This window comes from Scyliorhinus canicula, chromosome 2 (genome assembly GCF_902713615.1).
Source record: "Scyliorhinus canicula chromosome 2, sScyCan1.1, whole genome shotgun sequence".
NCBI lineage: Eukaryota > Metazoa > Chordata > Chondrichthyes > Carcharhiniformes > Scyliorhinidae > Scyliorhinus > Scyliorhinus canicula.
The window spans coordinates 213,581,753-213,602,047 of NC_052147.1; the positions used below are offsets into that span (position 1 = coordinate 213,581,753).

A 20,295-nucleotide genomic window follows, 5' to 3' on the forward strand; every position below is an offset into this window, starting at 1 on the left:
TTTTGGGATGGTTCCCCCAGGTATACTCGGAATTGTGCTATATCTAGTTTTATATCCTCTTCTATACCTCACCCCAATGTTTCTGAACATTATCCACCCTTTCACACCACGTTCAAGCTCTGTCATGTTTAAAGAGCGTTTAGAGATACAAGTAGACTTTAGTTATACTTTATAGTTTTGCTTTTGGACTTGTTACACTTTTAACTGTCTTACTTTGCTCTTCAAATTGATTAGGCAAACTCCTGCGATCATAGACATGATGAAGTTCACATTTGTTTTGTAGCAAGGTTAGCACTGCTGCCTTACAGCGCCAGGGACCCATGTTAGATTCGGGCCTTGGGTTACTGTATGGAGTTTGCACGTTCTCCCTGCATCTGATTGGGTTTCCTCTGGGTGCTCCAGTTTCCTCCCATAGTCCAAAGATGTGCAAGTTAGGTGGGGTTACGGGATACGGTGGGGGAGTGGGCTGCTCTTGCAGAGGGTCGGTGCAAACTTGATTGGCCAAATGGCCTCCTCCTGTCTGGATTCTATGGACAGCAAATTCAGATAACGATTATAGTTAATCTCTGCTCAATTTAAGGCCTTTGGGATGTCACAATCGGGTGAATACATTTGCTCTGTAATATTAAGTTCACGGCTTACATGTACAGTACCTGTTGGAAACACACGATCACTCACTTTGGGTAATTGCACAGAGTGTTTAATGACACACTGTCAGCCAAATGAGTTGAAGGTATTGCTGGATTTATGGCCAGACTAGCAAGCTGTGCATTTTACAACGAGCAAATGGCATAGCTATTTTAAAAAATTCTACAGCAAATAGAACTTGTGATTGTAACTGTAATAGCTTCTCCTGATGAAAGCAGGGTGATTTCTTCAGCAAAACAGGGAGTGTAAACTCTATCCTGGTCATGTGCAACACTGTATTTTCTCCATTCTGATTGAGAGCAATGGTTTCATCATCTGCTGCCCTAATTTTAACAAGAGTATAGAACCAGAGGTAGGCTGTTCACCTTCTCAAGCCGAGTCCACTTTTGTTTTAGAAAAGAGAGAATGGTGGTATTATTTCCCAAAATAAATGCACTTTTGTTTTCTCAACACTCCACCTAATCTGATGTTTTCAGCATTGTCGGCTTTGTTTCAGACGTCAGTCTTGCAAAGTCACTTGCTCTTTTATTTGTTTTATTTTTGGACCTTTTTGGATTTGGATCATGGGGCTGGTTTAGCACAGGGCTAAATCACTGGCTTTGAAAGCAGACCAGCAGCACGGTTCAATTCCTGTACCAGCCTCCCCGAACAGGTGCCGGAATGTGGTGACTAGGGGCTTTTCACAGTAACTTCATTTGAAGCCTCCTTGTGACAATAAGCGATTTTCTTTTCATTTCATATTTCATTTCTGTTGAGGTGAAAGAGGTTGGAGGGGGGTTGCACTTGGGCAGGGGGTGAGTTGAGAATGTTCAGAACTCATCGCTGAACAAATGCACTTTAATAGGCTTCTACGAGAATAGAAACTCCAGTTGAAAAAAACCACTTTCAAATGCATTGGGATGACTCATTTAATGTGTGCACACTGTACCTGCGTGCTGTTCGATTTATATCATGAGTGCTTTGTCTCACAAATTATAAATACCTTGCACTCATGAAGGGAAACTTGAGCTCTGTTTTAATCCATAAGACGTAGGAGCAGAATTGTACCATACTGCTCCACCATTCAATCATGGCTGATATGTTTCTCATCCCCATTCTCCTGCCTTCTCCTCATAACCCCCGATCCCCTTATTAATCAAGAACCTATCTATCTCTGTCTTAAAGACACTCAGTGGCTTGGCCTCCACAGCCTTCTGCGGCAAAGAGTTCAACAGATTCACCACCCTCTGACTAAAGAAATTTCTCCTCATCTCCGTTTTAAACGATCATCCCTTCAGTCTGAGGCTATGCATTCAGGTTCTAGTTTTCCAACGAGTGGAAACATCATCTCCATGCATCTAGACCTCCTCAGTATCCTGTATGTTTCAATAAGATCCACCCTCATCCTTCTAAACTCCAACAAGTACAGACCAAGAGTCCTCAACCTCTCCTCGTATGACGACGTTCTTCATTCCAAGATCATTCTTGTGAACCTTCTCTGGACCCTTTCCAAGGCCAGCACATCCTGCCTTAGATACGAGGCCCAAAACTGTCCACAATACTCCAAACGGGGTCTGATCAGAGCCCTATCCAGCCTTTTCCCATTTAGAGAATAGTCTATGCCTCTATTCTTCTGAACAAAGTGCTTAACCTCACACTTTTCCACATTGTATTCCATCTGCCACTTCTTTGCCCACTCTCCTATCCTGTCCAAGTCCTTCTGCAGTCCCCTGCTTCCTTGTCAGGAGTCTATCATTAAACAAGGCTGGTGAGTTCATAGATTAGTTAAGAGAGAGAAGCTATAATTTGTCAAACTGTACCAAGCAACTTTGTCAGCCTGTAGTAATGTTTCAAGTTTCCAAGACATTTTTTAATGTGTGTATGTTTTCTGCAGATAATTGTGGCTCGAGTTTTCCTTCCAGAATGAATGGCAAAATTCTCGCATTTAAATTGACACAAGTGAAAACTCTGGGCAGGATTTTGAACATGTGCTGGGACTGGGAGCAGATGTGCACTGGAGCTAAAAATGGCCTTGTCAGCCGGCATGCCAATTCCCCAGCTCCACCCCGTCTCTGGACCATTTTTGTGGAGGCAGATGGTTGGGGAGATCGAGAGAGGAGGGGGCTGTGCAGTAGGGCTCTCTGCCCACGTGCAGCAGGCAGCCAACACAACTTATTAAGAGCTTTTTGACCCCATCTAGTTGACACTCACTGGAACCATTCAGGCTAAAGGAGGTTCATGCTCCAAGTAGCCCAAAGGCTTTTTCTGTCAGTCTGAGTGCAGGAGTAGCTGCAGGCCACCCTGTTGATGGGTTTTCTCTTCTCTCTCGCTCCTCTGATTGCTGCAAGATCTACGTTTATTGGCCCTTTTGGCCCTCCAACTTCAAGAGCTGTCCTTACTTGGGTGGTGAGCCTGCCCTCTGGTCATTAATTGACTGCCCCTCTGAAAATTGGGACTTGTGACATGTTTCATCCGCGGTGGGGTGGAAACCCAGCAAGTCATCACCTCTATTTTCTGTCCCTTACAGTCTGTGTCGAAGTGAAGGTAGCTCTGTTTTCATCACAATTTTAATTTTCATCTTGGAAAAACAACAGCAGACACTCCTTAATGGACATTTCTAGCTTGGTCAGCTTTTGTGGCCCATGCCTAATGAAGTGAGTGCTTTGCTAGATCCATTTCAAAGGGCAGTTCAGAATCAACCAGATAAGGATGGCAGATTTCCTCCCACAAGGACACTGGGAACTGAGTAGGTTTTTATAACAATCAACAACAGTTTCAATTCCATATTTTATTAATGGAATTTAAATTCCACTAGTTGCAATGGTAGGATTTAAACCCATGCTTCTGGCGCACAAGTCTGGGCCTCTGGATTACTAGTCCAGTGACATCACTACTCCACCTTGTCTCTTCAATTTAATAATAATAATCTTTATTAGTGTCACAAGTAGGCTTACATTTTCACTGCAGTGAAGTTACTGTGAAAATCCCCTAGTCGCCACATTCCGGCACCTGTTCAGGTACATAGAACATAGAACAGTACAGCACAGAACAGGCCCTTCGGCCCCCGATGTTGTGCCGAGCAATGATCACCCTACTCAAACCCACGTATCCACCCTATACCCGTAACCCAACAACCCCCCCCCCCCCCCCCCCCCCCACTTAACCTTACTTTTTTAGGACACTACGGGCAATTTAGCATGGCCAATCCACCTAACCCGCACATCTTTGGACTGTGGGAGGAAACCGGAGCACCCGGTGGAAACCCACGCAGACACAGGGAGAATATGCAGACTCCTCACAGACAGTGACCCAAGCCAGGAATCGAACCTGGGACCCTAGCGCTTTGAAACACCGGTGCTAACCACTGTGCTCCCGTGCCGCCCATTTCCCAGCTTTAGTGGTTGGCTGGTATCATCATTTGTGGAGAAATTGCATTTGGCATCACCGAGGTAGCTGGTTTCCCTCCTTTTTGATCGAGGTTTGCGTTGCCCATCTGGTTTGAGAGTCAGCCAAGAAAGGGAGAAATTGTAGATGAAAATATCTTCTTGATACTAAGGGAAAATCTTACTTCAGTAAATTAGTGTTTTGATTTTTTTTCTAAAATATATCATGATTTTATCTTTGTACTTCGAGAATGCCAAACAATGGGCCAGCTTGGCTGTCCATATGATGCGACAAGTGAAATTAGATTGAATTGATTGTGGTAGATATCCAGCTGCCTGATCTTGGCAGTACCCAAGTCTGTTGTATTGTGTGTATCTAAAGCCTGTCTGTCATTTACTTAAATGCAATTTCAATTTGTAATCTCTGCATACAAGCCTTGTGAAACCTTATTTTGCCGAGTCCCCCTCTCTCATTCTCATTGTTATCTATACCTAGGCCTAGCAATTGCTAAACAGCTAAATACTGTTATTGTTAACAGTGATCCAAGCTATCTCCACCTTAGGGCAGCAGGGTAGCATGGTGGTTAGCATAAATGCTTCACAGCTCCAGGGTCCCAGGTTCGATTCCCGGCTGGGTCACTGTCTGTGCGGGGTCTGCACGTCCTCCCCGTGTGTGCGTGGGTTTCCTCCGGGTGCTCCGGTTTCCTCCCACAGTCCAAAGATGTGCGGGTTAGGTGGATTGGCCATGCTAAATTACCCGTAGTGTCCTTAAAAAGTAAGGTTAAGGGGGGGGTTGTTGGGTTACGAGTATAGGGTGGATACGTGGGTTTGAGTAGGGTGATCATTGCTCGGCACAACATCGAGGGCCGAAGGGCCTGTTCTGTGCTGTACTGTTATATGTTCTATGTTCTTACCTTGATTCATCAGAGACTTTGTGGGAATCATAAAATATGTTTCTAATGGGTGAAACCGACTTTCGCAACTCAAATGACTGGCGATTTCTATCATGATTGTGAATATAAATTACTGCAGCCTTCCACACTTCCCAATAAATAAATATAATCTTTGTATGTCTTACACAAATGAGTTTAAAATGTGATTGTTTATGCATGACAAAACAGCAGGAAAGCAGCAATGCAATGCTGAAATGAGACACTAATGTGCTCCGACTTGAACTTTCACCAGATGTAGTACAACTCCAGATTAAATGCTTTGTGTTGACAGCAAAAGGTCAGTGAAAATGTACCTTTTGACTTTTTACTGTTTTGTCATGCTATGTAGGAAGGAAGTAAATTGCATCCATGGAGTACTTAGTCATAGTTACAACAGCACAAAAGCAAACTACTGCAGATGCTGGAAATCTGAACAAAAACAGAAAATGCTGAAAATGCTCAGCAAGTCGGGCAGCATCTGTCGAGAAAAACAGAATTTTCCAGTCCCCGACCTCTGCCGCAGGTTTTCCTGCAGCGGGATAGGCGAGCCATTGAAATCTCAGTTCACATTGACTGGATCCCCTCTGGCATGAAAGGTTATCGAACTGCGATGTTGACTTTTACTCATGGGTATACTGTTATTTCCTTATAAACCAAAGTTCAATATGCAAAGTAGTTATAGTTTGTTTTGAATAATCTTGTGAATTGGCGCGGTAGTTTCAGTTTCTACCAAATTTTTATCAAATTTCCATTGGCCATTAGTTACCCTTTTATGATATAGGGCCAAATAAGGTATAATAAAATGTCCTAATAGGAAATAATTGTTTACCTTGTAAAGTTATTCTGCAGTATTGAATGTTGGGTGAAACTATGACCCACAGCCTCAACAGCATTGTGGTGAAAACAGCATAGAATCAATGCTAAAATAGTTTTGTCACAATTTTCTTGCATTTTTGTTCACTGTTGCTGTCTTATAACATTATTGAGCTGAATTGGTTTGTTTCTGTTATATAGAATTGAAAAGTAGATAGACGATGTTAAACTTGTGGCAAATGTTGGTTAGACCACTGTTAAGAGTACTGTGTGAAGTTCTGGTCAATATATATACTATAGAACATAGAACAGTACAGCACAGAACAGGCCCTTCGGCCCTCAATGTTGTGCCGAGCCATGATCACCCTACTCAAACCCACGTATCCACCCTATACCCGTAACCCAACAACCCCCCCCTTAACCTTACTTTTATTAGGACACTACGGGCAATTTAGCATGGCCAATCCACCTAACCCGCACATCTTTGGACTGTGGGAGGAAACCGGAGCACCCGGAGGAAACCCACGCGCACACGGGGAGGACGTGCAGACTCCACACAGACAGTGACCCAGCCGGGAATCGAACCTGGGACCCTGGAGCTGTGAAGCATTTATGCTAACCACCATGCTACCCTGCTGCACTATAAGAAGGATGTGGCACAGAGGAGGGTGCAGATATCAAATATGCGCATATGCATATCAGGAAAGAATTGACAGGCTGGGTCTCCTTTCTCGCATAAAGGTGAAAACCTGACCTTATGGAAGTCTTTAAAAAATATTAAATTGTTAGGTAGAATGGATACAGAAAATGTTTTGTCTTTTGGGGAAGAAAATAACTAGAGACCATCAATTTAAGATGGTCACCATATCAAATAGGGAATTCAAAAGAAAGTGCTTTACCCAAGATTGTTGAGAATGTGCAAATCACTACCACAGGAAGTGGTTGAATTAAATCGGATCATAAGATTATAAGAAATAGGAGCAGGTGTAGACCATTCAACCTAATGAACCTGCTCTACCATTCAATAAGCTCACAACTGATCTGATTGTGCCCTTGACTCCATTTTCCACTCTGTCCCCCATAACCCTCGACTCTCTCGTTGATCAATGTTGAACTCAACCTTGAATGTATTCAGTAACGCGGCCTCCACTTCTCTCTGGAAGAGAATCCCAAACGCGAATCACCACCTGGTAAAATAAATTTCTCCTCATTTCTGTTGTAAATGGGAGGCCCCTTATTTTTAATCTGTATCTTCAGTTCTGGATTCCTCCATGAGAAGAAACACATCCTCCTAAGAATCCCCCTTAGAATCGTACCTTTTAATAACTTCACATCTCATTCTTCTAAACTACAATGAATACAATCCTAGCCTGCTTAATCTTTCCTCATAAATCAAACTCATTTTATCTCCAGACTGAGTCCAACATGGGTGGCACGGTGCATACTCGTGAGTACATGTGCCGTGTCTCAGATGAATATTTTTGCCTGGCATTCCAATCAAACTGTGAGGCCTAAACACTTTTCCTGGACCCTGGAGGCATCAGCACCATGGAGGTAGTGGCCAATAATCAGGCACGCAGGTGCTGGGATTCTGCACTGGGCATGTCCCCGCCACCAAAGGGTGAGTTCGTGGATCGGGGGAGGGCACCTGAGCACCATCTCCCTAATGTTCCCAGCAGGGGTCATGGGGCTCCTGCTGTGGTGAGGGGTGAGTCTACAGAGCGGGGTTCTCCAGCACAACTGGCTCGGTGAATGACACTCAGATAAGACAGGACGCGTGAAGGTGGGGGAGACTTGGTGGATATGAGGCTCCTGGGATGGAAGCCCTAACCGATTGTCATTCTGTCTAATTCTCCAATTCCATACGGATACCATGATGGGTGGTGTTGTTTACCCCACAGCGGCTGCCCTCCAGCTGTTGGTGGAAGCACAGGCGGTCAGACGCCGGAGAAGGTGGCAGCAGCGTCGACGCTGGTGGCCGTCCATCAGGCCGAGGAGGGTCCGAGACGGTACCATCCTCTGCACCTGTAGCTTTTGGGACTCCTGAATGAGCTATGCACATGCCAGAGTGTCGCTGACATCCTCTCCTGAATCTCACGGCCATGTCCTAGCATCTGCATCAGTTCTGGAATAACCTTGCCCAGAGGCTCGGCATCCGACAGGGACTCAGCTGAGTCCTGGGATCCAGCAGACCTCTGACTACTGACTCCCTTGGATGATCCTGCCTCTGCCTGATGTGTGTCAGCAACTGTGAGGTGCTCACCCGATAGTGCTCCAGAAGCCTGCCATTGCACCAAAATCCTGCCCATTAATATCGCCCACAGGGTGTGTGTGTCTCTGCCCTGGTGGAAGGTGGGGATTTGAGCTGTGCCTCCTCGATGGTGGACTCCGAGGGGGCAGAGGGTGACCCCAATTGACCCGGCCCCCGCAGGTGGAGATCATGCGAGAGAAGGGATATATGGTCAATGATAGGGAGGAATCATTTTGTCTGACTTGAAGAATTCACTTGAGGCATGTCATTTTTGTGAAGGGGCGATGGATACTCACCTCTATGGCGCAAGCCAACCTTGCATTCGGTGACTGCTCTCTACTTGGTCAACCCCTCGATCTCCAGGGCTCTGATATCTGAAATTCCGCTGCCTGTCTGGGCCCTTTCACGCTTATTATGGGCTAACTTCTCCTACGTCATGTGCTTGGTGCATCAGGGAGGTCTATGCCGGTTGGTATGTGTGGCCACCGCACCTGGACAAGGCGGGGTTGTGTGGTGGGTGTGCTGGGGCATGAGCATAGTGATCAGATATGGTGGGAGGGGTACTGGGGCGATGTACCAGCCACTGACTTGTTTTGGGGGGTGAGGGGGGGAATTGGAAATCTGGGGGGTGGCAGGCTGAACTGATGCCAGGGGGCCGGTATTAACTTGCCCTTTCGGTTCGGTGGAGGTCATTGGTCATGTTCCTGCAGTGTACGTGGTCCTCCTGGTCACGCTTCCTGACCTGACTGTCACTGCCTCCCAGGCGGCATTGGCAACAGCGGCTAATCCTATGACCGCCTTGGAGGTTCAGGATGTCCCATCACACATCCGCGCGTCGAGAATCCTGGCGAGGTTGGCATTTCCAAAAGGGGGAGCAGGTCTGCGTTGTGCGATGCCTGTGCACTGACTGGGAGTGAGTTGTGAGGGAGCGCTTAAAAGCAGCTCCCCCTTGTTAGTGCATAGCTACCGAGGTGGCAGTCTGGCGAATTAGGTAGCCTGGGAACCATTAATGGCATGAAGTGTCATTAAATGTGGTCTTGCCAACACGGCTGGTGGGAAACACCCGGCCAGTCATGCCTAAAGTGCCGCATAGTGCATTTTCCATTAAATCGCGACCATAGTAAATCTTGACTGCTAAAACACCAGTTCTTGTAACTATAAGAACATAAGAATTAGGAGCAGGAGTAGGCCATCTGGCTCCTCGAGCCTGCTCCACCATTCAATGAGATCATGGCTGATCTTTTGTGGTCTCAGCCCCACTTTCTGGCCTGAATACCATAACCCTTAATCCCTTGATTCTTCAAAAAACTATCTATCTTTATCTTTAAAACATTTAATGAAGGAGCCTCTACTGCTTCACTGGACAAGGAATTCCATAGATTCACAACCCTTTGGGTGAAGTTCCTCCTAAACTCAGTCCTAAATCTACTTCCCCTTATTTTGAGGCTATTCCCCCTAGTTCTGCTTTCACCCACCAGTGGAAACAACCTGCCCGCATCTATCCTATCTATTCGCTTCATAATTTTATATGTTTCTATAAGATCCCCCCTCATCCTTCTAAATTCCAACAAGTACAGTCCCAGTCTACTCAACCTCGCCTCATAATCCAACCCCTTTAGCTCTGGGATTAACCTCGTGAATCTCTTCTGCACACTCTCCAGTGCCAGTACATCCTTTCGCAGGTAAGGACACCAAAACTGAACACAATACTCCAGGTGTGGCCTCGCTAACACCTTATACAATTGCAGCATAACCTCCCTAGTCTTAAACTCCATCCCTCTAGCAATGAAGGACAAAACTCCATTTGCCTTCTTAATCACCTGTTGCACCTGTAAACATACTTTTTGCGACTCATGCACTAGCACACCCAGGTCTCTCTGCACAGCAGCATGTTTTAATATTTTGCCATTTAAATAATAACCCCTTTTGCTGTTATTCCTACCAAAGTGGATAACGTCACATTTGTCAACATTGTATTCCATCTGCCAGACCCTAGCCCGTTCACTTAACCGATCCAAATCCCTCTGCAGACTTCCAGTATCCTCTGCACTTTTTGCTTTACCACTCATCTTAGTCTCGTCTGCAAACCTGGACACATTGCCCTTGGTCTCCAACTCCAAATCATCTGTGTAAATTGTGAACAATTGAGGGCCCAACACTGATCCCTGAGGGACACCACTAGCTACTGATTGCCAACCAGAGAAACACCCATTAATTCCCACTCTTTGCTTTCTATTAATTAACCAATCCTCTATCCATGCTACTACTTTACCCTTAATGCCATGCATCTTTATCTTATGCAGCAACCTTTTGTGTGGCACCATGTCAAAGGCTTTCTGAAAATCTAGATATACCACATCCATTGGCTCCCCGTTATCTATCGCACTGGTAATGTCCTCAAAAAATTCCACTAAATTAGTCACGATCTGCCCTTTATGAACCCATGCTGCGTCTGCCCAATGGGACAATTTCCATCCAGATGCTTCGCTATTTCTTCCTTGATAGATTCCAGCATCTTCCCTACCACCGAAGTTAAGCTCCGGCTTATAATTACCCACTTTCTGCCTACCTCCTTTTTAAAACAGTGGTGTCACGTTTGCTCATTTCCAATCTGCCGGGACCACCCCAGAGTCTAGTGAATTTTGGTAAATTATCACTAGTGCATCTGCAATTTCCCTAGCCATCTCTTTTAGCACTCTGGGATGCATTCCATCAGGGCCAGGAGACTTGTCTACCTTTAGCCCCATTAGCTTGCCCATCACTACCTCCTTTGTGGTAACAATCATCTCAAGGTCCTCACCTGTCATAGCCTAATTTCTATCAGTCACTGGTATGTTATTTGTGTCTTCCACTGTGAAGACCGACCCAAAAAACCTGTTCAGTTCCTCAGCCATTTCCTCGTCTCCCTTCTCATCCTTTAAAGGACCAATAATTACCTTAGCCACTCTTATGTTTTATATATTTGTAGAAACTTTTACTATCTGTTGTTATATTCTGAGCAAGTTTACTCTCATAATCTATCTTACTCTTCTTTATAGCTTTTTTAGTAGCTTTCTGTTGCCCCCGAAAGATTTCCCAGTCCTCTAGTCTCCCACTAATCTTTGCCACTATGCTCCAAATGTATTTTGATTTAAGATAAATGATCTGTTGAGATTTAAGTTTTTCCTGCCCAACTTCAAACCTAAGTAGCACATTATTTATTTTATCCACCATAAACACCCATGACATTGCACACGTGGCGGTCTGCAGGTGATACTAAAAAACGCGCTTTCAGGTCTCCTCTCCCCAGCATAATCCTGGCAAATGTACAAACGGTCGAAAATAAGTTGGATGAACTTTGTTTTAATAAATTTAGAGTACTCAATTCATTTTTTCCAATTAAGGGGCAATTTAGCATGACTAATCCACCTAACCTGCACATCTTTGGGTTGTGGGGGCGAAATCCACGCAAACACGGGGTGAGTGTGCAAACTCCACCCAGAGCCTTGATCGAACCTGGGACCTCGGCGCCGTGAGGCAGCAGGGCTAACCCACCGCGCCACCGTGCTGCCCAAGCTGGATGAACTCTCAGAGGGAAGCAAGAGACCACTGTGCTCTGTTTCACAGAGACATGCTCACCCCTGCCTCATCGGACTGGCCATACAACCTGAAGTTTCTCAATACACTGGATGGACCGCACAGTGTCATCAGGGAAAGCGAAGGAGGGAAGGGTTTGCCTCCTCATCAACTCTTCCTGGTGCTCGAACGTGGCACCCCAGCAGCCTACTGCACCCTGGACCTGGAATACCTGACCGTGAAGTGCCACCCATACTGCCTTTCACAGGAGTTCACTTCAGCCATTATCACAGCGGTCTACATCCCACCCCCAGGCAGAAGTGAAGAAGGAACTTGACGAATTGTACACCACTATAAATACCAATGAAACAGAACACCCAGAGGCGATTTTCATCGTGGCCGGGCCTTCAACCAGGTCAACCTCGACTGTACTGCCAAAATTCCACCAACACATCTGTCCCACCAGGGGCGCCAACACTCGACCACTGCTACACAAAAATCAAGCGTGCATACCGATCCATCCCCCGACTGCACTTCGGTGCTCCTTCTCCTGGCATACAACCAGAAACTTAAGTGGGAGAATCCAGTTAAGAAGGTCATTCAGTGCTGGTCTGGGGCAACAAAATAACTCCTATGTGACTGCTTGGAGTCAGTGGACTGATCCATACTTAAGAACTCAGCGACCAACCGAAACAAGTATCCCAGCACCGTCACAGACTTTATCAACAAATGTGTAGACGGCTGCATGCCAAAGGTAGGACGTACGTTCCCCAACCGGAAACCATGGTTTAATGGGGAGATTGATTCCCTACTGAAAACCAGGTCTGAGGCGTTCAAGACAGGCGATGCTGACCAGAAATCCAGGTACGACCTCCGCAGAGGGATGCCACGAGACAATATCAGACCAAGCTAGAGTCACAGACTAACGCCACAGGCTCTCGTCAGTTGTGGCAAGGCTTAAACAACACAACGGGCTATAAAGTGAAGCCGAATAGATTCTCCGGCAGCAGCTCACCCCTCCCCAATGAACGCAATTCTCTATGCTCAGTTCGAGCAGGAAACCATTAAACCACTGTCAACTGCCCAGCAGTCTCGGACATACCCATACCCACCATCACAGCTTCAGAAGTCTGATCGGCCATTTTGAGAGTGAACCCTCGGATAGGGATCCTTTTTAGAAAAATTTAGTGTACCTAATTTTTTTTCCCAATTAAGGAGCAATTTAGCGGGAACAATCCACCTACTGTGCACATCTTTGGGTTGTGAAATAAAGCAATAGGTCTCGACGGGGTCCCTGATCGTGCACTCAGACCCTGCGCGGACCAGCTGGCAGATATGTTCGCGGACATCGTCAACCTCTCCCTACTCTGTTCCAAGGTCCCCATCTGCTACAAGAAGACCACCATCATACCGGTGCCAAAGAAGAACCAGGAAATGAGGCTCAACGACTGCGTCCGGTGGCCCTGACATCAATCATTATGAAATGCTATGAGTCAGATTACAAGAGGGAGATCGAGAACCTTGTGGAATGGTGTGATGACAACAATCTCCCCCTCAATGTCAGCAAAACGAAATATCTGGTGATTGACATCAGGAAGCAAAATATCGTACACACCCCTGTCTGCATCAATGGGGCCACGGTGGAGATGGTTGACCGCTTCAGATTCCTAGGTGTGCACATCACGAACAATCTGTCCTGGTCCGCCCACGTTGATGCTACGACCAAGAAAGCGTAACAGCACCTGTACTTTCTCAGGAAACTAAGGAAATTCTGCATGACCACATTGACTCATTCAAACTTTCACAGACCATAGAAAGCATCCTATCTGGCTGCATCACAGCCTGGTATGGCAACTGCTCGGCCCAAGACCATAAGAAACTACGGAGTGGTGAACACAACCCAGTCCATCACGCGAACCCACCTCCCCATTGACTCTGTCTACACCTCCAGCTGCCTGGGGAAAGCGGGCAGCATAATCAAAGACCCCTCCCACCCGACTTATTCACTTTTCTAACTCCTTCCATCGGCAGGAAATACAAATGCCTGAGAACACGCACGAACAGATCCAAAAACAGCTTCTTCCCCGCTTTTACCAGACTCCTAAGCGACCCTTTTGTGGACTGATCTGATCTCTTCACACATCTTTTCTACTGAGTAGTTCTACACTCCTGTATGCTTCACCCGATGCCTGTGTCTATGTATTTACAGTGTATTTATTTTTGCCCTATGTTTTTTCCATGTATGGAATGATCTGTCTGAACTGTACGTAGAACAATACTTTTCACTATACCTCGGTACACATGACAATAAACAAATCCAATCCAACACGTGACCTTAATCATACATGCAGATATCCTTATTTTCAGTAATGTGTTTATAACAATCCACACCGTTGTAGAGTGAATGCAAAGTGTTTACATGTGCAATTTTATCAATTTAACGTAAACATTGAATTTAGGAGGGAAATTGAACAAAATGTTAAATTGCAATTTTAAGATTTGATCAACTTTGCGAAGCCTAGATTTGCCACCTTAACTTCTATCTCTTTCCTTTCTCTCAAAGTTTAAAATTAAGACACCCGCCTCCATGACTGGTTCTCCAACTTTGGGCATCTGAAGGTGTTTTATTGGTTTCCAAATAGTAATGAATTTGCAAGTGTGCTACTGAGGACTTTATACGTTTTGACATAGTTTGACAAATTTCTGGAGACTTTTCAGAAAGAGGCCAATTTTATTAATTTGCCAAACCACACACAAAATGATGATCTAATATTGCCCAAAAATGTTTGCATTGAAAATACACCAAAAATTTGTTGCACCTTCAAATCATTGATAATTTAGATTCCCACCTGAAATTGCTGCTTCATTTGAATTTATTCCTATCATCAACAGTGTCACTGTCTGAGCTTGTCTCACTGAAAAAGGTTGAATGTATTCACCGGAGAATTTGGAGCTAATTCTTCTCTCAATAACCTGAATCAGCTGCTTCAGGTACATCAATGGGAAGGCAAACTACATTCCCACCGGAAGCATTAACCTCTCCCTGCATATTAATATTCTGGAAACCTTAACTGATATTAGCCCAAAGACATCTTTAATGCTGATTTGATGTGACCGTTGTATTTTAAAAGCCACGCATAGCAACTGAACTCTCAACAAAACAATCACATCAAATAAAAATGGTCAGCAAAAAATTACTGTGTTAGTTTGTATTCATATATGAGTGGGATAGGGTGGGGAAGGGCTAGGTGCAGAGAGAAGAAACTGCAGTTGAGAATTTATTTAGAGTACCACATGCATTATTCAGTCAATAGATGCTGTAATACTTTATTGTATGAAACGGGCAGTACTGTGCATAATGCTTGTGGGCAATTTTTGTTGGATGCTCTGTAGGAAACTCTCATCAAGGGAAGAGCTGAGCATAGGGGCTGGTGTAGCACAGTGGGCTAAACAGCTGGCTTTTAATGCAGAACAATGTCAGCAACGCGGGTTCAATTCCTGTACTGGCCTCCCCGAACAGGCGCCGGAATGTGGTGACTAGGGGCTTTTCGCAGTAACTTCATTGAAGCCCACTTGTGACAAAAAGCGATTGTAATTATTGTTAGAATCAGTTTTTAATTTGCGTAGCACCGGCAGAGTTTGTATCATGTCACATGGGTGCCAACAGCTGACTGTGAAATTGTGACTTCTTTGAGGTGTAAATTCTCTTGCAACTACAAACATACACTTTGAATCCAATGTCTGCATCATGAAAGTAGTTTTCTCCATTGCTGTTGGACAAATCATTGATTATGTGAAGCAAGATGAACATGATCAGGAGAAAGAGGCGCACATGTGTGCATGTAGCAGGCAGAACAAGGTTGAAGAACCAAACCCCACCATGGCCCCAGCAGCCAGTTATGTGAGATTTGCTGAAGAAGTGAGGAGGCACCACGGTAGCACAAGTGGATAGCACTGTGGCTTAGCACCAGGGTCCCAAGTTCGATTCCCCACTGCGTCACTGTCTGTAAGTAGTCTGCATGTTCTCCCCGTGTCTGTGTGGGTTTCCTCCGGGTGCTCTGGTTTCCTTCCACAGTCCAAAAAGACGTGCAGGTTAGGTGGATTGGCCATGATAAATTGCCCTTGGTGACCAAAAGTTAGATGGGGTTATTGGGTTACGGGAATAGGGTGGAAGTGAGGGCTTAAGTGGGTCAGTGCAGACTCAATGGGCCGAACGGCCTCCTTCTGCACTGTATGTTCTAAGTGGCTTCTGACTAACTTATATCCCAATGGAACTTGCCTCTGCACTAAATAGAATTGTGAGTGAACATCCTGTTAACTAGATGAAAATCCCAATCTGAATATTGTATTGTGAAACTTGTACTATACTTCACTCCTGAACATACACATTTCTATGTATTTTCCTTGAGGTATTATGACCTCTGGTGTTACGATATAATTCTGAAATACTTGTGCGCACTAAAAGTGAGTAAGTGGAAGTTGTCCACCGAAGCATTTTGTTTTCACAAACTGCCAGTTTCATGTCAGTATTGAAATTTGACAAGAATTTAAAACGCAATATATTGTGGAATAATTATTTTGTATTTTTTTTGCCCATAGAAGTGTTTGCACTTGACTTTCCCTATTTATTTTGTGAGCGCTAATTTACTGAAGTAGGGATGTGAAACCAACTGGAATTACTCCATGTAAACTGGAAACAAAGATGTTTTGAGATGATGTAAGAAATATTGCCAGTGTAATTATTCAATTTAGATGAGCTACACATATGAGGTATTGCCATGCTTTAATATTAGTTATTAGGCCTCTCAAACTTATCTAATTCTTAAATAATATAATTTTCAATGTTCTGTTTTCAGGAAATTAACGGGCCATTCGTTCCATATGGGCTACAATATGGCAATCCTGAATGGCATCACCACAGCTTTGGCTGTAATTTGGTGGTTCACCTGAAATCAACTTTGGCAATAGCGCCGACTACTGTTGACCTCCATCCAGACAAAGCAAGCTTTCTTCCAGAAATAATGCACTCCTTCCAGGACAGTTTGAAATGAAGTTGCAGTATCTGTTATTTTTTAAATGCATTCAACTCGAAGATGAACTTGTCTATATTGTTAACATCATTTTATTGACATTAACTTCAGCATTAATGCTGTTATTTTGCATCATTTTCAATTGTGAGTGAGTTCTTCTGGCTGTTCAAGCCGGCGGAATCTTCTACCGACGGCACACCCCCACCGCGGGTTTCCCATTGACAACAGCGAGACTAAAAGATCCTGCTGCTGGCTACCAAGAAACACACTGTGGGGACGACAGAAAATCTTGCCCAGTGTCTTTTTACGTTGCAGTTTAAAACCTTTTTATTTGTTTGAGAATATAGTCATTTTATGGATTGGTAGATAAATTGTTAAATTATTTGGACAAGAGTCCTTAATCTTATGGTTACAGAATCCACTTGTGACTTCAATCTTCACTATAAATCGGAATGGAGGACTGTAATGATATGCTTGCGAATTGCATTTAGGCAAGTAACTACTTGGATATCCAAAGCTATTACAATCAATGCTTTATATTGCTGAGCTCCAATCTGCAAAAACGAGACGTACAAAATATTGTTTACCCTTTCCATCTATGCTACTAGAAGTAGACAGAATGACTATGAAGTTTACTGGTCACTAAACACTAACCCATTGGCACATTAACTTAACTAATTGGTTGGGTCAGATCTATTTGGCTTTCAGCTTCTCAATCCATTATCATTATCTTGTGTGCTAACATGATGCGGGTAACTACCTATGTTATATTTTAAATAAATTTAAGTGGCATCTGTAATAAATCAATTTCAGGCAATTGTTGCCATACACATGGACATTTTGTCTCCATTCTTAAAACCACTTCAATTTCCAACTGTAATTTATTGCTTAGTGTTGCCATCAACATCTTTTCATACCATTTTTAAAAACTAAGATGTTGAAAAGTAGTTTGCTTTGAATATCCTTGAATTTTGCGTAACTAATTGCTGCCAGTACACCAATTATTGTACAAATCCAATTTGGTTTTGATACAATCTTTCTAGCGACACTTCATTATTACAATGAGTCAATTTCTACATGAGGACTAAGTTTCACTATTGATAAATTAGAATTTGTGCCACAGAATATTAATTTTTGTGCCCTTTTTTTCTAATAGATGTCTTGTGGCATTGTTCATGGGAAGTGAAGAATCCTCTTCCTTCCAAATTGTCTATCTTCAATTCGCTTTCTCTCTCCTCCCTGCACCTCATCCCTACTCTCACTCTTGGACAAAACCCAAAGCCACACATGGGTTTAATATGACACATCAAAACTACTACAACATACACCTGTAAGACTGTCTGAGGGCCAGGCTTCTGAGAGAGCAGCTAGAATGGAGTAGGATCAGGTGAAAGCTGGTGGATTGTAGAACATGTCTCTTTCATCTGATTTGTTTTCTCTTTTCTATCTGTGTATTCTGGGCTACATTTTTGATAATGTAAATATTAGTTTCCATTCAAATTAGCTTTATACAATGGTGATTTCTATTTGTTAGCATTCATTATGATGGAGATCCAGGGAGAGAACAGATCACTTTTCTAATTAACAAAGATACAACCTCTAAACTTTAATACAGCCTTTTACACACAATATTTTAGTAGATTCTAAATCTGATGAGATTAAATTTGGTTTATAGGAAATATATATTATCAGTTCTGATCTGATAGATACATTTCCGCTTATACAGTGAATGACCTTTTATAAAGAAATACATGTATTTACTTATTTTAGTACAAATGTTCTTAAATGTATGATTGCTAAGTTAATGCCAATTTTAGCAAAGAATTTCACAATGGCATGTTCACCTTTTGAGATGCCTGTGGATGTTATAAAGTTAACCTCATGTTATTTAGTCAAATCACTGATTCTAAGAACCACTCTAGGAACTCTTGCATTTGTCAATGCAGTAAAATGACAGAATTGTAAGCAGGTTTACAGTTGTATTTAATTTTTTTTAAATATTGGGTAAAATTGCTTTTCAAATCATAGATTCGAGTTACTTTTGATTGTACAAGATCACATTTTTTTACTATTGGCTACAAAACAATATTTATGTTCGTTAAATATTGAAGAACAGTAGCTGATACTTGAGAAATCTGCACTCATTTCCACTCACCACTATTCGTAGAATATAGCTGATTCAGGTCTTGACATTGGTATTGAACTTATTTCACTCCAGAACTGAATTGGTATTTGTAATACTAAAATAACCAGGGGAGAATTGGAAGTAATAATTTCAAACTTCCTTTAGATTTGTGAGTTCAGTTGTCAAATGTTGCATTTTTTTGTACCCCATACAACATGTTTAAGCACTTGTAATGTAACAGCATTCTGAAACACTTTGCTAGATACTGGTAGAAGGTTGAATTTCTGCAAAAGTGTAAAAAATGAAATCTTATTTTTATTACTACATTCCTGATTATTGATTGAAGCTAATTTATAATGAATGTACAGAATTACTATAATCTGTTTCGACAGAAGAAGCAGAAATGCAGAAGCGGAAACTACTGTTCAAGGGGTTTTATTGTTAAACTGTTCCTACATAATTCCCATAGCTACTGATATATTGTGGAGTGGTGGGCTATGGTATAATAGTTAGCTGTGCACTCCTCTTCAATTCTTCCAAAAAGCTGCATGCCTTTCTCTGTATTGATATTCTTGAACAGCAATATGGTGCTTCCCAACGGAAATGAAAAATGGAAATAATTAATTTTGCAGCTTTAGACAGCGACTGAACCTATCTGGAGAAAACTGTTGCATTCTTGACAATCCACTGTGGGCAACATTTTCAATTATAACAGACATTATACTTAGCATTTAAATATACTTGCACTGAACTGACAAAACTCAAGAATCCAAATGTCACTGTCTTACTCCAGAATGCAGAATTCAGCTATGGTTATTTTTAAAATCTGTGTAGGTATTATTAGAATTATGTGATGTGGGCGAACTGCTGTCACCATTGATGCTCTGAAATTATATTAACCATGCTGAGGGATGAAAGCTTCACATGCTCTTCCCAAAATATATCCCTTAATTTCAAGGACATAACGTGAAAGTGAATTTTTCGCTTGCCATACTGGCCATTCTTTCACATGTACAACAGATTGCTAACTCCTGGGCAGTTTTATGAAGTGATTTGATGTTAAATTGGAACAAGGTTGGAATTATGCATGATTGCTGCAAAACCAATAGAGCAAGTGAAACTTTCATTGAAAGTGGTCTGACATGCTGTAAGATAAGTGTGTTATGCTACTGTATTATGGGTATTACAGCTTTAAATGAAATTGTGTGATGTAATACATCATGGTTGGAATTTGATCTTTACAAATAAATTGTGCTTCAATATTCATAAAATATTTTCTTGCTTGATTTTAGAGGCAATGTACATTTATGATTGCAATGAATAAATTATGGGGAAACAAGGAACATCTTGTAGATTACATAATGGAAGTTCATGGTTAATAACATTATGTAGTATGAGCATGCATCAATTATAGTAGATTGCTTTAAAAAATCTACAAAGTGCAGCCTTGACACCGTTCCTTGGTTTTCTGTTTAGCGTGTAGGGAACTGTTTGTCATTAAATAGGTTACATATTTTGCACAGTATACTATTGTGGAATCCTAGAATAGTTATAGTCAGGAAGAAGGCGATTTGGCCCA

General features: G+C 42.9%; 1 protein-coding gene across 1 annotated transcript in view; it reads left to right on the top strand.

Annotated features, from left to right (window-relative positions):
* Positions 1-19,987, top strand: part of arl6ip6 (ADP-ribosylation factor-like 6 interacting protein 6) — a 52,381-nt gene extending 32,394 nt beyond the window's left edge. The window contains exon 4 of the mRNA XM_038789555.1: positions 16,418-19,987. Within this exon, the coding sequence (XP_038645483.1) occupies positions 16,418-16,511 (94 nt within the window). The 3' untranslated portion in view covers positions 16,512-19,987. The remainder of the gene's footprint in view (positions 1-16,417) is intronic.
* The last annotated feature ends 308 nt before the right edge of the window (positions 19,988-20,295 follow it).